Raw genomic sequence first — 16353 nt, forward strand, 5'->3', positions numbered from 1 at the left:
AATTATATTCAGTAATGATGTATGATATGCTTTGTTAGAAATATAATTTGTATAATGTATAAATATGTATATTTTAGTACATGAAAACTGGGATGTATTTTATGCATGCACTCATATGAAATATATGCAGTGAACGTACATTGAATAAAATTTGTATCTAGTGGTGTATGTATGATGCACAGTAGTAACGTTGCATGTAGGACGTGTCATAATGATACTTATGTGTGTGCGTGTTTATGTATGTTTGTGTGCTTGTGTGTGTGTGTGTGTGTGTGTGTGTGTGTGTGTGTGTGTGAAATGCATTTTACATTGATTATTGATATAATATACTACTTTTGACAAATGAACTTTGATCATAATCAAACCCGGCAATATATGATGCGTTGTAACAAGTCTATATTAAATATATGGAATGTGTGTTATGTCCAACCATTTATCAAATGTCAGCTTCTTTATTTAAAGTGTCGTTTTTATGACACGAGTATTGTGCATACATACATACATACATACATACATACATACATACATACATACATACATACATACAATTGACGGGCTTTTTTAGGGTGTCCATCAACCGAGTGTTACTCGCAAAACATTGGTCAACTCGAAGCTAAAGTAGAAGACATTTGTCCAAGGTACCACACCATGGGATTGAACCCAAAACAACGTTGGATCTTTTCGGTTTGAACGACAGTTTTTTCTAGTGGTGTCATATGAAATTGTCACCCATAGTTATGACCCTAGTATCGATCTATTGCATTTCAATCTGTTTTAGGGTTGGGGTTAGTTAGGGTTAGGGTTAGGTTTAGGGTGGGGGAAGAATATATTTCTTCAGAAATGTAAATAAACATAATCTGTTTCTTAAACGAGGGACATATTCATACGGCACAGAATGTTTTTTTTTATCTCAATAGACATCAGTGAATGGTTGAAATTGCAGAAATTGAAGAAAAAACAACAACAAATATCTTACAAACTATAGACTTTTCTCAATAAAGCCAAGAGAAAAAGATGTTTTATAAGCACATTCTACCAGTATACGAAGTTTAAAATTTTTTAGTTACCTAGAAATTATGTTAAAAACTGCCGTTCAAACCGAAAAGATCCACGACGTTGCTATTAAACCATCCAGATATATTCGAAAATCTCGATGAGTGCAATAATCACTCCGTACCATAAATGTTTCAGGTGTATACTTATAATTCTGTCATCTTCTGAACTTTTGGTAGGCGGAAGTTGAATTTTCGTAATGTTTTTCAGATTTCTTAAGGGGAAAGCGGTTAACTTAAGTATTTTAAGCGAAAAGGTGTATATCTTATATTTCGTTTAGTAGAGAGGCTTTTTGACAGCTGGTTATGGAAAACCGTTTGAGAAGTGAATTTACTTATTGTTAGAGTGTGGCTAAATGTTACTTGAGACTGTTAATGTGACACGTGATATGGCTGTTGCTATAGCGTTACTGATTTAGCTATTAGCAGTATCAATGACTCTATACTTTTCTAAACAGCTTGGTACGGCTTGTTTCTGGTTAATGTTGAATACAAATGTTGACTTATTTCCTGTTTCTGTTGGTTCACTTTCTTTATTATTTTCTTGGTTTACTTTCTTTGTTAGCTACTAGATGCTGATTTAGATCTCTATTGTATCGGCCGACTGTGTCTGCTGCGACTGTTTCTACTTTTTATCTGATTGGCAATTTTAGACGTGTTAAAATAGGTTCTATTTTTCAATGTTACATATATGGAAACTCATACAATTATTTTGTTGAATATGGAATCCCAAGCAATTATGTTGTTGGGTGGTATATGGCGGTGAGCTGGCAGAAACATTAGCACGCCGGGCGAATTGCGTAGCCGTATTTCGTCTGCCGTTACGTTCTGAGTTCAAATTCCGCCGGGGTCGACTTTGCCTTTCATCGCTGCGGGGTCGATTAAATAAGTACCAGTTACACCTTGGGAAACCGTCTTCTACTATTGCCCCGAGTCGACCAATGCTTTGCGAATAAATTTAGTAGGCAGAAACTGAAAGGCGGCGAGCTCACAAAAACGTTAACATGCCGGGCGAAATGCTTAGCGGGATTTCGCCTGCCGCTACGTACCAGTTACGCACTGGAGGTCGATATAATCGACTTAATCCGTTTGTCTGTCCTTGTTTGTCCTCTCTGTATTTATCCCCTTGTGGGTAGTAAAGAAATAGGTATTTCGTTTGCCGTTACGTTCTGAGTTCAAATTCCGCCGAGGTCGACTTTGCCTTTCATCCTTTCGGGGTCGATAAATTAAGTACCAGTTACGCACTGGGGTCGATGTAATCGACTTAATCCGTTTGTCTGTCCTTGTTTGTCCCCTCTATGTTTAGCCCCTTGTGGGCAGTAAAGAAATTATATATACTGCAATGTCTCTGTTAGTAATTGTGGTGTTGTTGAATTCTGTAAATTGTATTTATATTTCTTTCTAGAAGTGGTTTAACGGGGATTTTTGAAATTTAAAAGCAATGTTTTTATCTTGTTCCCTGATATGTCTCTTGTGGTACATAGTCCTAACCAACTTCTACCATGCGTCATGTATTTTCTTAAGGATATCTTATAACAAGGAATTAAGATTTCTTTTTTGTGTGATATTCTTATTCCAAATTCAAGTCAGTTGTTCTAATTCTATAGAAGCTGAGTGAGACATTCTGACCGGGTTCTTCCAGAATCTGCTTTAGTAGCACTTATAGTACTAAATTGTTTTATTACGGTTGAACTTAACGTTCATATGGAGCAGCATATCAATACATTGAAATATCGATCTCTCTCTACTGTGTTAATCTATAGCAGCTAATGCAGTATTTTCCTCACAACTACGTAGGCTATGTCGTAATCATTACTCTTTACTCTTTTTCTCTTTCACTTGTATCAGTCATGTGACTGTGGCCATGCTGGAGCACCGCCTTTAGTCGAGCAAATCGACCCCAGGACTTATTCTTTGTAAGCTTAGTACTTATTTTATCGTCCTCTTTTGCAGAACCGCTAAGTTACGGGGACGTAAACACACCAGCATCGGTTGTCAAGCCATGTTGGGGGGACATACACAGATACACAAACACATACATATATACATATATACGACGGGCTTCTTTCAGTTTCCATCTACCAAATCCACTCACAAGGCTTTGGTCGGCCCAAGCCTACAGTAGAAGACAATTGCCCAAGGTGCCACGCAGTGGGACTGAACCCGGAATCATGTGGTTGGGAAGCAAGCTACTTACCACACAGCCACCCCTGCGCTTATAATTATTCTGTTTTCAGAGAATTATTCTCGCCTTTCATAGAATCTTGATAGACAGGCTTTTGTGATGACGGATTCCAGTGGTTTCTGGTTAATTTTGACTTATAAAACGTTTGTTTACATGTTGGTGCCGAACATTCATCTTCAATGTTTAGGTCCCTGTCCTCAGTTTCATTGAAGGTTTTGCTTGCTCAGGGTGAAGAAGGACATCATAAGAGCCATGCTACTGAAAATTGCTATCCTGGCGCCAAAATTTGAAACCAACATTTTGCTATTTATAACTCTTTACTCTTTTACTCTTTTACTTGTTTCAGTCATTTGGCTGTGGCCATGCTGGAGCACCGCCTTTAGTCGAGCAAATCGATCCCAGGACTTATTCTTTGTAAACCTAGTACTTATTCTATCGGTCACTTTTGCCGAACCGCTAAGTTACGGGGACGTAAACACACCAGCGTCGGTTGTCAAGCGATGTTGGGGTGGGGACAAATACAGACACACAAACACACACATGCATATATATATATATATATATATATATATATATATAATATATATATATATACATATATACGACGGGCTTCTTTCAGTTTCCGTCTACCAAATCCACTCACACGGCTTTGGTCGGTCCAAGCCTACAGTAGAAGACACTTGCCCAAGGTGCCACGCAGTGGGACTGAACCCGGAACCATGTGGTTGGTAAGCAAGCTACTTACCACACAGCCACATGAAATAATTCAATTTTTTGACGCTAAGAATCTCTAATGATTAAAGCATATTAAACATGCATGTATAGGAACATCAAATGAGAATGCAAAGAAAGAAAGAAAACCAGTTTAAAGCAGTCGAATATTGAATTACGAATTATTTATTATAACCAAGTATATTATCGCTCTGCTGCTGGCAATAGACTTTGCTCAGTTTTATTGCTCCTTTTTACAAGGACGTAAGTAAAAGTAGTTGTGAAAATGAAAGTGAAAGTTAGACATATTTTGTTTGGTGCAAGAAGCCATATTAACATATACGTTATTGATTTATTGGACAGCAAAAAAGCTGGGGGCTACAGCATCATAAAGATTTTCACTTTATTTCCTTTATATATCCTATATGTGTTTATGTTTATATCTAATATCTTATAAATATCTTACATCTAATATCTTATAAAATATATTTCCAACGTGAGATTTTCCAAATTTGTGTATCAAAAAAAAAAATTTCATTGCGCTGCTATTACCTTTGTATGTGTTTTATCGTTTATCTCGAGTTTGGATATTATTTGTTATATCTGTATAGCTAAAAAGTTAATTTTTCCTTCACGTGCTTCGGTCATTAGACTCCGGCTATGCTGGGGCAACACCTTGAATGGTTTAAGTGAACAAAACCCCAGTACTTAAACGTACTTATTCTCTTATTCCTTAATACCGAACTGCAAAGTAAACAACTCGGCACCGGTTGTTAAGTGCTGGTGGGAGGGAACACACACACACACACACACACACACATATATATATATATATATATATATATATTATATGTGTGTGTGTGTGTGTGTGTGTGTGTGTGTGTGTGTGTGTGTGTGTATTTCTATACTGTTTCTATCTACCATATTCACTCACCAAGGCATTGGTTGGTCCGTGGCGGTTGAAGAAGACATTTACCCAAGGTGTCGCGCAGTGAGACTGAACCCGGAACCACCTGGCTGTCAAGTGAGCTGCTTAACCACACAACCATACCTACAAAAGAAAAGGCAATGCAACAGACGAATTATTTCTTGGTTCAGCTGCAAATTCGAGGAAAACCTTAAAGCGAGATGTCTTCTTAAGATAAAATGAATTATACGTAGTCTGGTCAATAAGTATCCGGACTGTTGCCATAGTAACGAAACTAAAGCACGCAGAGTAAAGCCGCTTAGCACTGATTGACATGAGACTCTGCTGTGCATGCGTACTAAGTTTAAACGTTCTAGTTTACTTCCGTTGTTTACAGCAGTGCTAGGAAGGAAGATGCGTAGCGTGTGATCGTCGTATTGACCATGATAGGGAAAGTTGTCATGGTGATACCTGCTCAGAGGCCTAGGCAAAGTTGTAGAAAGTATATGGAGAGGAATGTATGAGCAGCACACAAATGTACAAGGTTTTCAGACGTTTCCAAGATGGCCGAATGTCGATATTGACGAAAGTTCTGGAAGACCCGAAACCAGCGATGTCTTTCTCAGTTCTGCTGGTTTCGGGTCTCCCAGAACTTTCTTCAATATCGATATTTTTTCGGCCGTCTTGAAAACGTCTGAACCACTCGTACATTTGTGTGCGGCTCATACATTCCTCTCCATACACTTTCTGCAACTTTGCGTAGGCCTCTTAGCAGGTATCGCCATGACAACTTTCTCTGTCATGGTCAATGCGACGATCACACGCTACACATCTTCCTTCCAAGCACTGCTGTAAACAGCAGAAGTGAACTAGAACGTTTAAACTTAGTGCGAATGCACAGCAGAGTTCAAGGTCAATCTTTGCCAAGCGGCTTTACTCTGCGTGCTTTAGCTTCGTTACTATGGCAACAGTCCGCATACTTATTGATCAGACCTCGTATAACTTAGATATTCTATTATTTACATCTTTAAAAGGAAATTATTCTTATAAAGACATTTAACAGAATGACTTAACAATATATACAAAGAAAGTTGCTTTAACGAACTCTTGTGATACAGTATTATTTCTCTTTCAATTACAAAACATGAAATTCTTTGATGGATTTATAAACATATTCTTCTTAATCTCTTTCAGTTCATTAACAGACTGCCGAAGTCTACGCAAATTGGATAAAGATGGCTTTGAATGACAGCGTAAAGACGATGTTATCTTCATTTGATTTATCCACTTCTCATCAAGTAAGACTGGAGGATTCAGCCGTTAACCTTACAGCTCACCACTTAAACACAACAACTTCAACAACTACCAGTACTACATCTATTGCCACTTCGGCAATACTAGCATTAACTAACTCCACACTTCTTCCACTGATATCAAGCACAGTTACTCATCTTCGTACATCGACATTATTTGAGAATATAACATCAGTACCAGCTTACCTCTGCAGCTCTCCCGGTCAGTAAATCTCAAATTTATGTGCTTCAAATTTACCAACATAAAAACTACTTTATACATTCTATTTGATAAAATTTACCATTTAAAGTTATCAAAATTTATCGCAACCATGTCTAAATCCATAAATTCTGAATGCACCTAGCTTAGAGGTTAGGATATTCAGCTCACGATCAAAAGGTCTTTTGTTCGATTCCCGGCGGTGCGTTGTATCCTTGAGCAAGTCACTTTATGTCACTTTGCTCCAGCCTATTCAGCTGGTAAAAATGAGTTGTACCTGTGATTCAAAAGGTCCAGCCTTGTCACATTCTGTGACACGTTGAATCTCTCTTAGAACTACGTTAAGGGTACGCGTGCCTGTGCTCAACCATTTGCACGTTAATTTCTCGAGCAAGCTGTTCTGTTGATCAGTTCGACTGGAACCCGCGTCATTGTAACCGAAGGAGTGCGAATTTAAGTTTATCAGCAATAACATATTTATTTTTCTCAATACATGCTGCTAGATACGATCGTAAGCACCTGATCCCTGCTTTTCTTTTTTTTTTTGTGCTATAGAACATATCTTCTTCTCAGACGGTGAGTCCATAACCCACACCACTCACCACCCGTGTATATCATGAATACACATGCTCTAAAGCAGTGTTTCTCAACCTTTTTCTTTTTTATTATAATTTTAAAAGGATTTAGCTAATCCTATCAGGTGGTGCTATTAAGTTAGGCATGGCCTGGACCAATCTTTGGTCGAACCATATCTAATTTACCTAAGTTATTACTCGGATGGACCCTCATAACCATTGGATGCTTAAAAAATCCTTTTATATTTTTATAATTAAATATGAAGAATTGTAAGGCGACGAGCTGGCATACCGGACGAAATGCTTAGCGGAATCTAGTCCGTCTTTATGTTCTGAGTTCAAATTTCGTTGAGGTCGACTTCGCCCTTCGACCCTTTCGAAGTCGATAAAATAAGTACCAATTGAACCCTGGGGGTTGAGGTAATCGACTTAACCCCTGCCCCAAACCTGCTGGCCTTATGCCAAAATTTGAAATCAAATATTATTTGGAATTATAAAAAAAAAATTGTTAAAATATTTTGTGCAAATTAAAAGTAAAACCAATTTATTGTAGATAAAATTTAACAACAAAATCTTAGATGGACCCACAAGGATCATATTGACCTTTCTTGAGAAAAACTGCTCTAAAGTAAGGAGATATTCTCCAGGTAGTCTCATCCGAATTTAGCAGTATGTATTAAGAATGGATACGAAATTGTTTGGATGCTCGCCGTCCTGCATCCCACGCGTGAATGTTTAGACTTATCAGTTTCATGACTATCAAATATTATTATAGCCTCCCTCGATTGTCAACAAACCTCCACAAAATTTACGTTGTGTTTATTTAATCTCTTTAGTGATACATCAAATAGCTGATGATTTTAGTTCCCATTCACTTGTTACGTAAAAGGAATTTTTCATGCTGTCACTGCCAATGAAAATCATTTTAAAGAAAGCCTTAAAAGTGTGTTAACCCCATTTTTGCTCTTGTTTGCGACGTAAATTAATTAATTTAGATATAATTATTTTTGGTGGCAACGGTGGGAAGGCACCAGCTTTTTTTTTTTGTTTTTTTTTTAGAAGAAATAGGTCATTTAAATCATACCTGATATTTCTATTATGATAGAAGTATCATTATTATTGATACATCCAGAATAGTAAGGCGGCGGCAGAATTGTCAACGCGTCAGAGAAAGTATTTTGCCATTTTTTTTCCCTTCTTCGTTACGTTCTGAGTTGATGCCATCGACTTTTCCGTTTTCTTAAGACAGCTGGCCTTGTGCCGAAATTTGAAACGATTATTCTAGAGCAGTGAATCTCAGTCTCTTCGACATTCTGGTACACTGAAGATCAAACCAAAAATTATTGATGCTCTTTGCAAAGAAAATTTAAAAAAGGAAAAAAATATTTTGATGCAAAAAAAAAATTATAGGAAAAAAAATGAAAATTGCTGTTCATCTTTGTTTTATTATCAGTTATACGCGTGTGTAACAAATTTATGAACATCTTTAAGATTCTCAAGCATTAATATGGATTTTTTTTTATAAGCCTGAAATTATGTTTTTACAAATCCTCGTTCTACCTAGATACCGTTGAAAAGCCAGTGGCCTATAGAAATAACAGAAAAATATCAACTACATTTGCAAATAATGTTAATAGCTTAATGTCATTATATAATTGAAAAAGCTGAATTCAAACCTAGCGAGGGAATGAATACTGGTTCAGTATGTCATTCTAAAGATCAGATTAAACGACCAACGAAAGAATCATTGTGCAAGTTTTCCTTAGAGACGCCATTGACAAAAGAATTAGTCAAATGGTTTTATACTCTTTTTTTTTAAGCTTTAACTTTCTATATAATGTTATTAGAATTTCTCAGATGGTTGCTACAACAACTGACTCAGTGAAATCTAATGTATTGTCGCTGCTTAGCCTAAGGTTAGTCTTAATCAATGAGCAAAAAGAATTCCAACCGTAGCCATCTCCTCTTTCGTTTTCTTTTTTTTTTTTTTTTTTTTTTAGACACAGATTCCAGGAAAACGGAGTCCATTTTTTTTCTTTAGGTGGTAGAGTGTGGTTTGAAGGAAATTTAGTATCTATTTCTTGTAGGTCGAACTGTGACATAGTCTCCTATGCTGACTACAAAATATTGGTTTCAAATTTTGGTACAAGGTCAGCAATTTCGGCTGTTTACTTGTTTCAGTCATTTGGTAGCGGCCATGCTGTGGCAACAATCCCAGCGAGCAACTGGCACTTATTTTATCGACCGTGTGAAAGGGTGAAAGGCAAACTCAACCTCGGTGGAATTCTGCTTGCGAAATATTAAGATTCGATAAATTCTAAAAATATTCATTTAAGAGGTGGAGTTTTGGAATACCTAATTCTACTTCATGAGGAAGAAAAACAGCAAGAAACTGGGTTCTTCCCCCTCCCACCCCTGGATCTTTTCCTTTTCATGGGCAGCTCGATTAATTAATTTTCTTTAACTAAACACTTTGAAACTTCGTATACTGGTAGAATGTGTCATATAGAGCTCTTAGCGTTGTTGAGAAAAGTTTCTATTTACGAAGTTTGTTCGTGTTAAAGTTGTCGTATTTCGGTAATTTCAACCAATGAATGACGTGTATTCAGCTGAATAAAATTACCGCTGTTGTTTGTCAACAACAACTTCGGCGGTGTATGTTTCGTTTGTCACTGTTATTTATGACATATTTCATCTCAGTTACGTTCGCATGAATAAACGAGTGTATCTGAAGCACGTTTACTTTATGACACCACCATAATCGTTCGTGTATTTCTACAGCTTTTATGGGTGTTTTCCCTGTTTTCCTGAAATTTTTTGCCTCCCTTACTCCTCACCCCTCCAATTTCTTCATTTTTCACTTTTTTCCGTAACGCTAACCCTAAAACTCCAACCCTATCTCTAACCCTAAGTAGGAAAATTGTAAATTTTTTTTTAAGTTAAAACCTGTACAAACGCACGAACGATGTCTTAAATAACAGTGTCAAACGAAATATACACTGCTGATAGTTGTTGTTGACAAACAACGGCAGTAATTTTATTCAGCTGAATACACGTCATTCATTGGGTAAAATTACCGAAATACGACAACTTTAACACGAAATAACTACGTAAATAGAAATTTTTCTCTACAACGCTAAGAGTAAAAGATGTTCTATATGACACATTCTACCAGTATACGACGTTTCAAAGTGTTTAGTTAAACAAAATTAATTAATCGAGCTGCCCATGTAAAGGAAAAGATCCCCACCCCTTTCTATTATTCCTGTGTTTCATACAACGGAAATTATGATTCTGAAGGATCTTTTAACCTTTTAATTTCGTGTGCTTCTCCTTCCTTACGATGCGGTGATTACTCTTCCGAAACTCCATCAATTACGATACAGTGATATATTCTGTTAGCAAAACAATACTATGGATTCGTACCTATACTCTTTTACTCTTTTACTTGTTTCAGTCATGTGACTGTGGCCACGCTAGAGCAGCGCCTTTAGTCGAGCAAATCGACCCCAGGACTTATTCTTTGGAAGCCTAGTACTTATTCTATCGGTTTCTTTTGCCGAACCGCTAAGTTATGGGGACGTAAACACACCACCATCGGTTGTCAAGCGATGTTGGAGGGACAAACACAGACACACAAACACATACATACATACATACATAAATACATACATACATACATATATATATATATATATATATATATATATATACATACATACATATATACGACGGGCTTCTTTCAGTTTCCGTCAGCCAAATCCACTCACAAGGCTTTGGTCGGCTCGAGGCTATAGTAAAAGACACTTGCCCAAGGACTGAACCCGGAACCATGTGGTTCATAAGCAAGCTACTTACCACACAGCCACTCCTACCCCTACTACAGTAATCTTTTATCGTTCTATCCATTTCAGTCATTTGACTGCGGCCATGCGGGGGCACAGCCTTGAAGAAACTTTAATCGAATGACTCGACCCCCCACTACTTTTTTTAAAGCCTTGTACTTACTTATTCTATCGATATCTTTCGACAGTGACGTAAACACGCCAACACCGGTTGTCAAATGGTGGTGGGAGACAAACACAGACACCAGGACACACGTACATATATATGTGTGTGTGTATGTGTGTACACAAAGAGCTTCTTTTAGTTTCCGTCTCCCAGATCCACTCACAAGAGGCTATGATAAAAGACATTTGCCCAAAGCGCCACGCTGTGGGAACGAACCAGGAACCATATGGTTGAAAAGCAAATTTCTCACCATACAGCCATACCTGTGTTTAAATGCCTAATATTTGAGTTTTCTCAAGAAAACTACAAAATAATTATGATTCAATAAAAACAATGAGAAGACTTCACCAAATTGAAGTACGCTGTACAAAACCATCGATTATTTTCTCTCATTGAGACTAGTTTAAATATTTATTAGTTACTTGCATTCGGTAGTTATTGATTATTCGTGTTCTCTGTAAATAATGTACCATCACCCTATTTTAATACTCTTCTGCTTCTTACTACTTTTACAACATCAACTTGTACTTTACTTTTATACTATCTCACGAAACTCAAGGCAGTTAGTTTTTTCTATTTATTTATTTATTTGTATTCACTGGCTTTAGACATATTTTAATCATTTTCTTTCTGTCTTTTCATTCGTATAATAAGTTATGTTTGCTACAAAAAAAAATCATTCTTGTTTCATCTGGAGAATAGTTGCACAGCAACCGATAGATGCACGGTTTGTTTCTCGTCTGCGGGTTACGTATTATTTTAAGGACAATCAGTGGAATAAAAATCGGTAGTGTACTGGATAAAATGCCTTTTGACAATTAGTTACATTAATATTTATGTTCGGAAAGGCGGCGAGCTGGCATGCCGGGCGAAATGCTTAACGAAATTTCGTCTGTTTTTACGTTCTAAGTTCAAATTCCGCCGAGGTCGACTTTGCCTTTCATCCTTTCAGGTTCGATAAATTAAGTACCAGTTGCGTACTGGGTCGATCTAATCGATTGGCCCCTCCCCCAAAATTTCGGGCTTTGTGCCTAGAGTAGAAAAAACAAGTACCAGTCGAACCCTGGGGACAATGTAATCGACTTCCCCCTCACCTGAAATTGCTGGCCTTGTGCCAAAATTTAAAATCAATATTTATGTCCGGGAAGTCGGTGAGCTGAGAGAATCGTTAGCGCACCAAGCAAAACGCTTAGCAGCATTTCGTCCGTCTTTACGTTCTAGGTTCAAATGCCGCCGAAGTTGACTTTTCCTTTCATCCCACGGAGTCCGATAAAATAAATACCATTTACGTACTGGGGTCGATGTAATCAACGGAACTTGCTGTCCATGTGCCAAGATTTGTAACTAATATTTATGTTCGGCCTTCAATTCCATCTAAGTCTGATGCAATAAGTAACAGTGAAGTACTAGGGTCGATTGAATAGCTATGCTCCCACCCTTGAGAGAATAATTACATCCGATCAATTAGAGTTAAAATTTATTTCCGCTCCTGAGGCAGTGAGTTAGCAGAAATAGCAAAGCGCCAGAAGTAAATTCTTGCAGTATTTTTTGTCTTTTTTTTTCGGTTCTTTATGTTCTAAGTTCAAATGCTGTTCAGCTCAACTTTGCCTTACATCCCTCCGGAAATATCAATAAAGAAAAGTACCAATCGAGTACTAGAGTCGATGGTATTGCCTAACCCTTTCCTTCAAAACTTGTTGGCCTTGTGTTTAAATAAGAAACCATTCTTTCTGTTACTGAAAAAAATAAAAGGTTGAATACTGGAAACGATTGTCCTCTAGGTTAACTGCATCTAGTTTCGTCTTTCTGCCTACTCATTGACAGAATAGCACCAGACAAATACTTGCGACGGTTCAATCGACTCTGCCAATTTCTCTACAAATTTAAGGGTTGTGCGTTGCGTTATGACCATTGAGTGGGGTTTTTTAAACGTAACATAGTTGAAGTCGCATCGCAAATAAATTTGTTTATAAATTATCTTTACAACTTCCGCAATCTTATTTCTTTATTGCCCACAAGGGGCTACACACAGAGGGGACAAACAAGACAGACAAACGGATTAAGTCGATTATATCGACCTCCAGTGCGTAACTGGTACTTAATTTATCGACCCCGAAAGGATGAAAGGCAAAGTCGACCTCGGCGGAATTTGAACTCAGAACGTAGCGGCAGACGAAATACCGGTAAGCATTTCGTCCGGCGTGCTAACGTTTCGCCGCCCTTTTTCGCGTGAAGATTAGATGCTTCGCTCATAAACACACACATCGCCCGGTCTGAGATTCGAACCCATGATCCCTTGACCGCAAGTCCGCTGCTCTAACCACTTCCGCAATCTACTGCCTCCACTTCCGCAATCTACTGTACCAAAGTTAAGATCCATTAATCAACTTTTCTCGCAACCAATAGAGCCCATATGGAAGTGTTCTGATGTTTCAAATAAAACTATATATTTTTTGCCTACGTTTTCCCATAAACTCCGATAGGTTATCCTTATTTTTTTTTTTTCCTGAATTTCTCAAATTGTAAAGGTGAATATATAGACACTCTTTATTCCTTCCAATTCTGGCTCAGGGACAACAATTTTTGAGGGAAGAAGTTTAGTCGAAAACATTGATCCCAGTACTTGGTTGGCACATTATTTTATCGACCCCGAAGGGATGAAAGGCAAAGCTGACCTCAGCGATGTTTGAAATCAGATCGTAAAAAGCCGGGCCAAATACTGCAAAGTATTTTTTCAGACGATTCTGTCACCTCATCACCCTAATAATAATAATAATAATAATAATAATAATAATAATAATAATAATAAAAATAATAATAATATTAATAATAATAATCCTTTCTATTACAAGCGCAAGGTCTGACATTTTGGTGGAAGGGAGATAATCGATTACCTAGACTTCAGTATTTAATTGACATTTTTTTTTTTCATCAACCCCGGAAAGATAAAAGGCAAAGTCAGCCTTGGCGGAATTTGAACTTCCATCTCTTTACGTTCCAAAAAGAGACTGAAGAAATGTCTAAGAATTTTTTCCGATGCACAAACAATTCAACTTGTTCACCATTACCAGCCAGTTATTCTTTTCTACTCTAGGCACAAGGCCCGAAATTTTGGGGAAGGGGGCCAGTGGATTAGATCGACCCAGTACACAACTGGTACTTAATTTATCGACCCCGAAAGGATGAAAGGCAAAGTCGACCTCGGCAGAATTTGAACACAGAACGTAAAGACAGACGAAATACCTATTTCTTTACTACCAACAAGGGGCTAAACACAGAAGGGACAAACAAGGACAGACAAAGGGATTAAGTCGATTATATCGACCCCCAGTGCGTAACTGGTACTTTTTAATCGACCCCGAAAGGATGAAAGGCAAAGTCGACCTCGGCGGAATTTGAACTCAGAACGTAATGGCAGACGAAGTACGGTTACGCATTTCGCCCGGCGTGCTAACGTTTCTGTCAGCTCGCCGCCTTAGATTACCAGCCAGCTTTAATCAAAATTAGTGGGGCATCGACATTTCGTTCCTCTTTACGTTCTGAATTCAAAGCCCGCCGAGTTCGACTTTGCCTTTCATCCTTTCCTAGTCGTTGAAATGAGAACCAGTCGAGCATTGGGGTCGATATCATTGACTAGTCCTCTACCCCAAACCTTTAGACCTTGTGCCTATAGCACAAAGGAAAATTAGTGGGGCTAGATTCTCTATTTGTTTAATGTTATCTGCCATTTATGGTCATATAAAAAAAAAACACTATAACAAACTTCGTCCCAAAATGATGGCAATAAGCGGTTTCTATTGCTTATTGTTTGTCTCATCCGACACAGTTTTAAATGCATAAATGGACATAAAAGATGCATTAGCAAGATTTTAATTTGATAAATTAAAAATCTCTCACTTCAGCTGCAACTCGTTCAATCATTCAATTATTTTACAATCGAATTTCAAGCAAAATATATACAAGAATAGAAAATAGAAATATCCGCGTAAATTTCGACACGCGCTGCACTCCCCTGCACCCCACTCCTGTGTTCACAGTTGATGTGTTGAAGTTATGGAGGTGATTATTGCAGAAATGGTTAGTTAGCGATCAATAAAGCCAAATGGATAGGAATTGCCATTCAATGCCTATAATGATCATTTAGTAATCACCCACTGACCTTCTCTCTCTCTCTCTCTCTCTCTCTCTCTCTCTCCTCTCTCTCTCTCTCTCTCTCTCTCTCTCTTTTTATTCCTTTCCTGACATAGGCAAAGGCATGACTCTGTGGTTAAGATCACTTCACAACCACGCGCTGTTTCGGGTTCAGTCCCGCTGCGCAGCATCTTGTGCATATGACTTCTACTGTAAACCCAGTAAATGCTTTGTGAGTGAATTTGGTAAATGGAAACTGCGTGGAAGCCGTCTTTACGCACACACACACACACACACACACACACACACACACACACACACACACATATATATGTGGAGGCGCAATGGCCCAGTGGATAAGGCAGCGAACTCGCGGTCGTAAGATCACGGTTTCGATTCCCAGACTGAGCATTGTCAGTGTTTATTGAGCGAAAACACCTAAAGCTCCACGAGGCTCCGGCAGGGGGTGGTAGTAAACCCGGCTGTACTCTTTCACTACAACTTTCTTTCACTCTTTCTTCCTATATCTGTTGTACTTGTATTTCAAAGGGGCAGCCTTGTCACACTCTGTGTCACGCTGAATCTCCCCGAGAACTACGTTAAGGGTACGCGTACCTGTGGAGTGCTCAGCCACTTGCACGTTAATAAATGAGCTGTGACATCACTGGTGCCAAGCTGTATCGGCCGTTGCCTTTCCCTTGGATAACATCGGTGACATGGAGAGGGGAGGCTGGTATGCGTGGGCGACTGCTGGTCTTCCATAAACAACCTTGCCCAGACTTGTGCCTCGGAGGGTAACTTTTAGGTGCAATCCCATGGTCATCCATGATCGAAGGGGGTCACAACAACAACAATATATATATATATATATATATATATATAGGGAGAGTTTATGAAAAAAACAAAAGACGAAGACAGGTGGTGTACAAAACAAACAGATGTATTAGTTTCACGCTTAGGAATAGAAAAAGTCTTTTATGTTTCGAGCCTACGCTCTTCTACAGAAAGGGACACAGAAAAAACAAGCAGAGAAAAAAAATGTGTGTAGTGGCTAACGATCTATCGTGTGTGAATGTGTGTTTGTGTTTGTCCCAACACACCGCTTGGCAACCGGTGTTCGTTTGTTTAAGTCCCCGTAACATAGCAGTTCGGCTGAAGGATAAGTACCAGGCTTAGAAACATGCAGTAGGGTTGGTTTGTTGGACTAAATCCTCCAATGCGGTGTCCCAGCATGGCCGCAGACCAATGAGTGAAACACGTAAAAGAAGA

General features: G+C 38.3%; 1 protein-coding gene across 3 annotated transcripts in view; it reads left to right on the forward strand.

Moving 5' to 3' along the window:
* The window catches only part of LOC115217169 (sodium/potassium/calcium exchanger 4-like), a 217029-nt gene that overhangs the window by 97709 nt on the left and 102967 nt on the right, over positions 1–16353 (forward strand). For 2 of the 3 annotated variants that reach the window (XM_029786794.2, XM_036507716.1), the window contains exon 3: positions 6050–6370. In XM_029786794.2, coding sequence (XP_029642654.1) covers positions 6091–6370 — 280 coding nt within the window. In that variant the 5' untranslated portion in view covers positions 6050–6090. Of the gene's footprint in view, positions 1–3052; positions 3057–6049; positions 6371–16353 lie in introns of all 3 variants that reach the window. The other variant, XM_036507718.1, reaches the window with a different exon arrangement.

Source organism: Octopus sinensis, linkage group LG11 (genome assembly GCF_006345805.1).
Source record: "Octopus sinensis linkage group LG11, ASM634580v1, whole genome shotgun sequence".
Classification (NCBI taxonomy): Eukaryota; Metazoa; Mollusca; class Cephalopoda; order Octopoda; family Octopodidae; genus Octopus; species Octopus sinensis.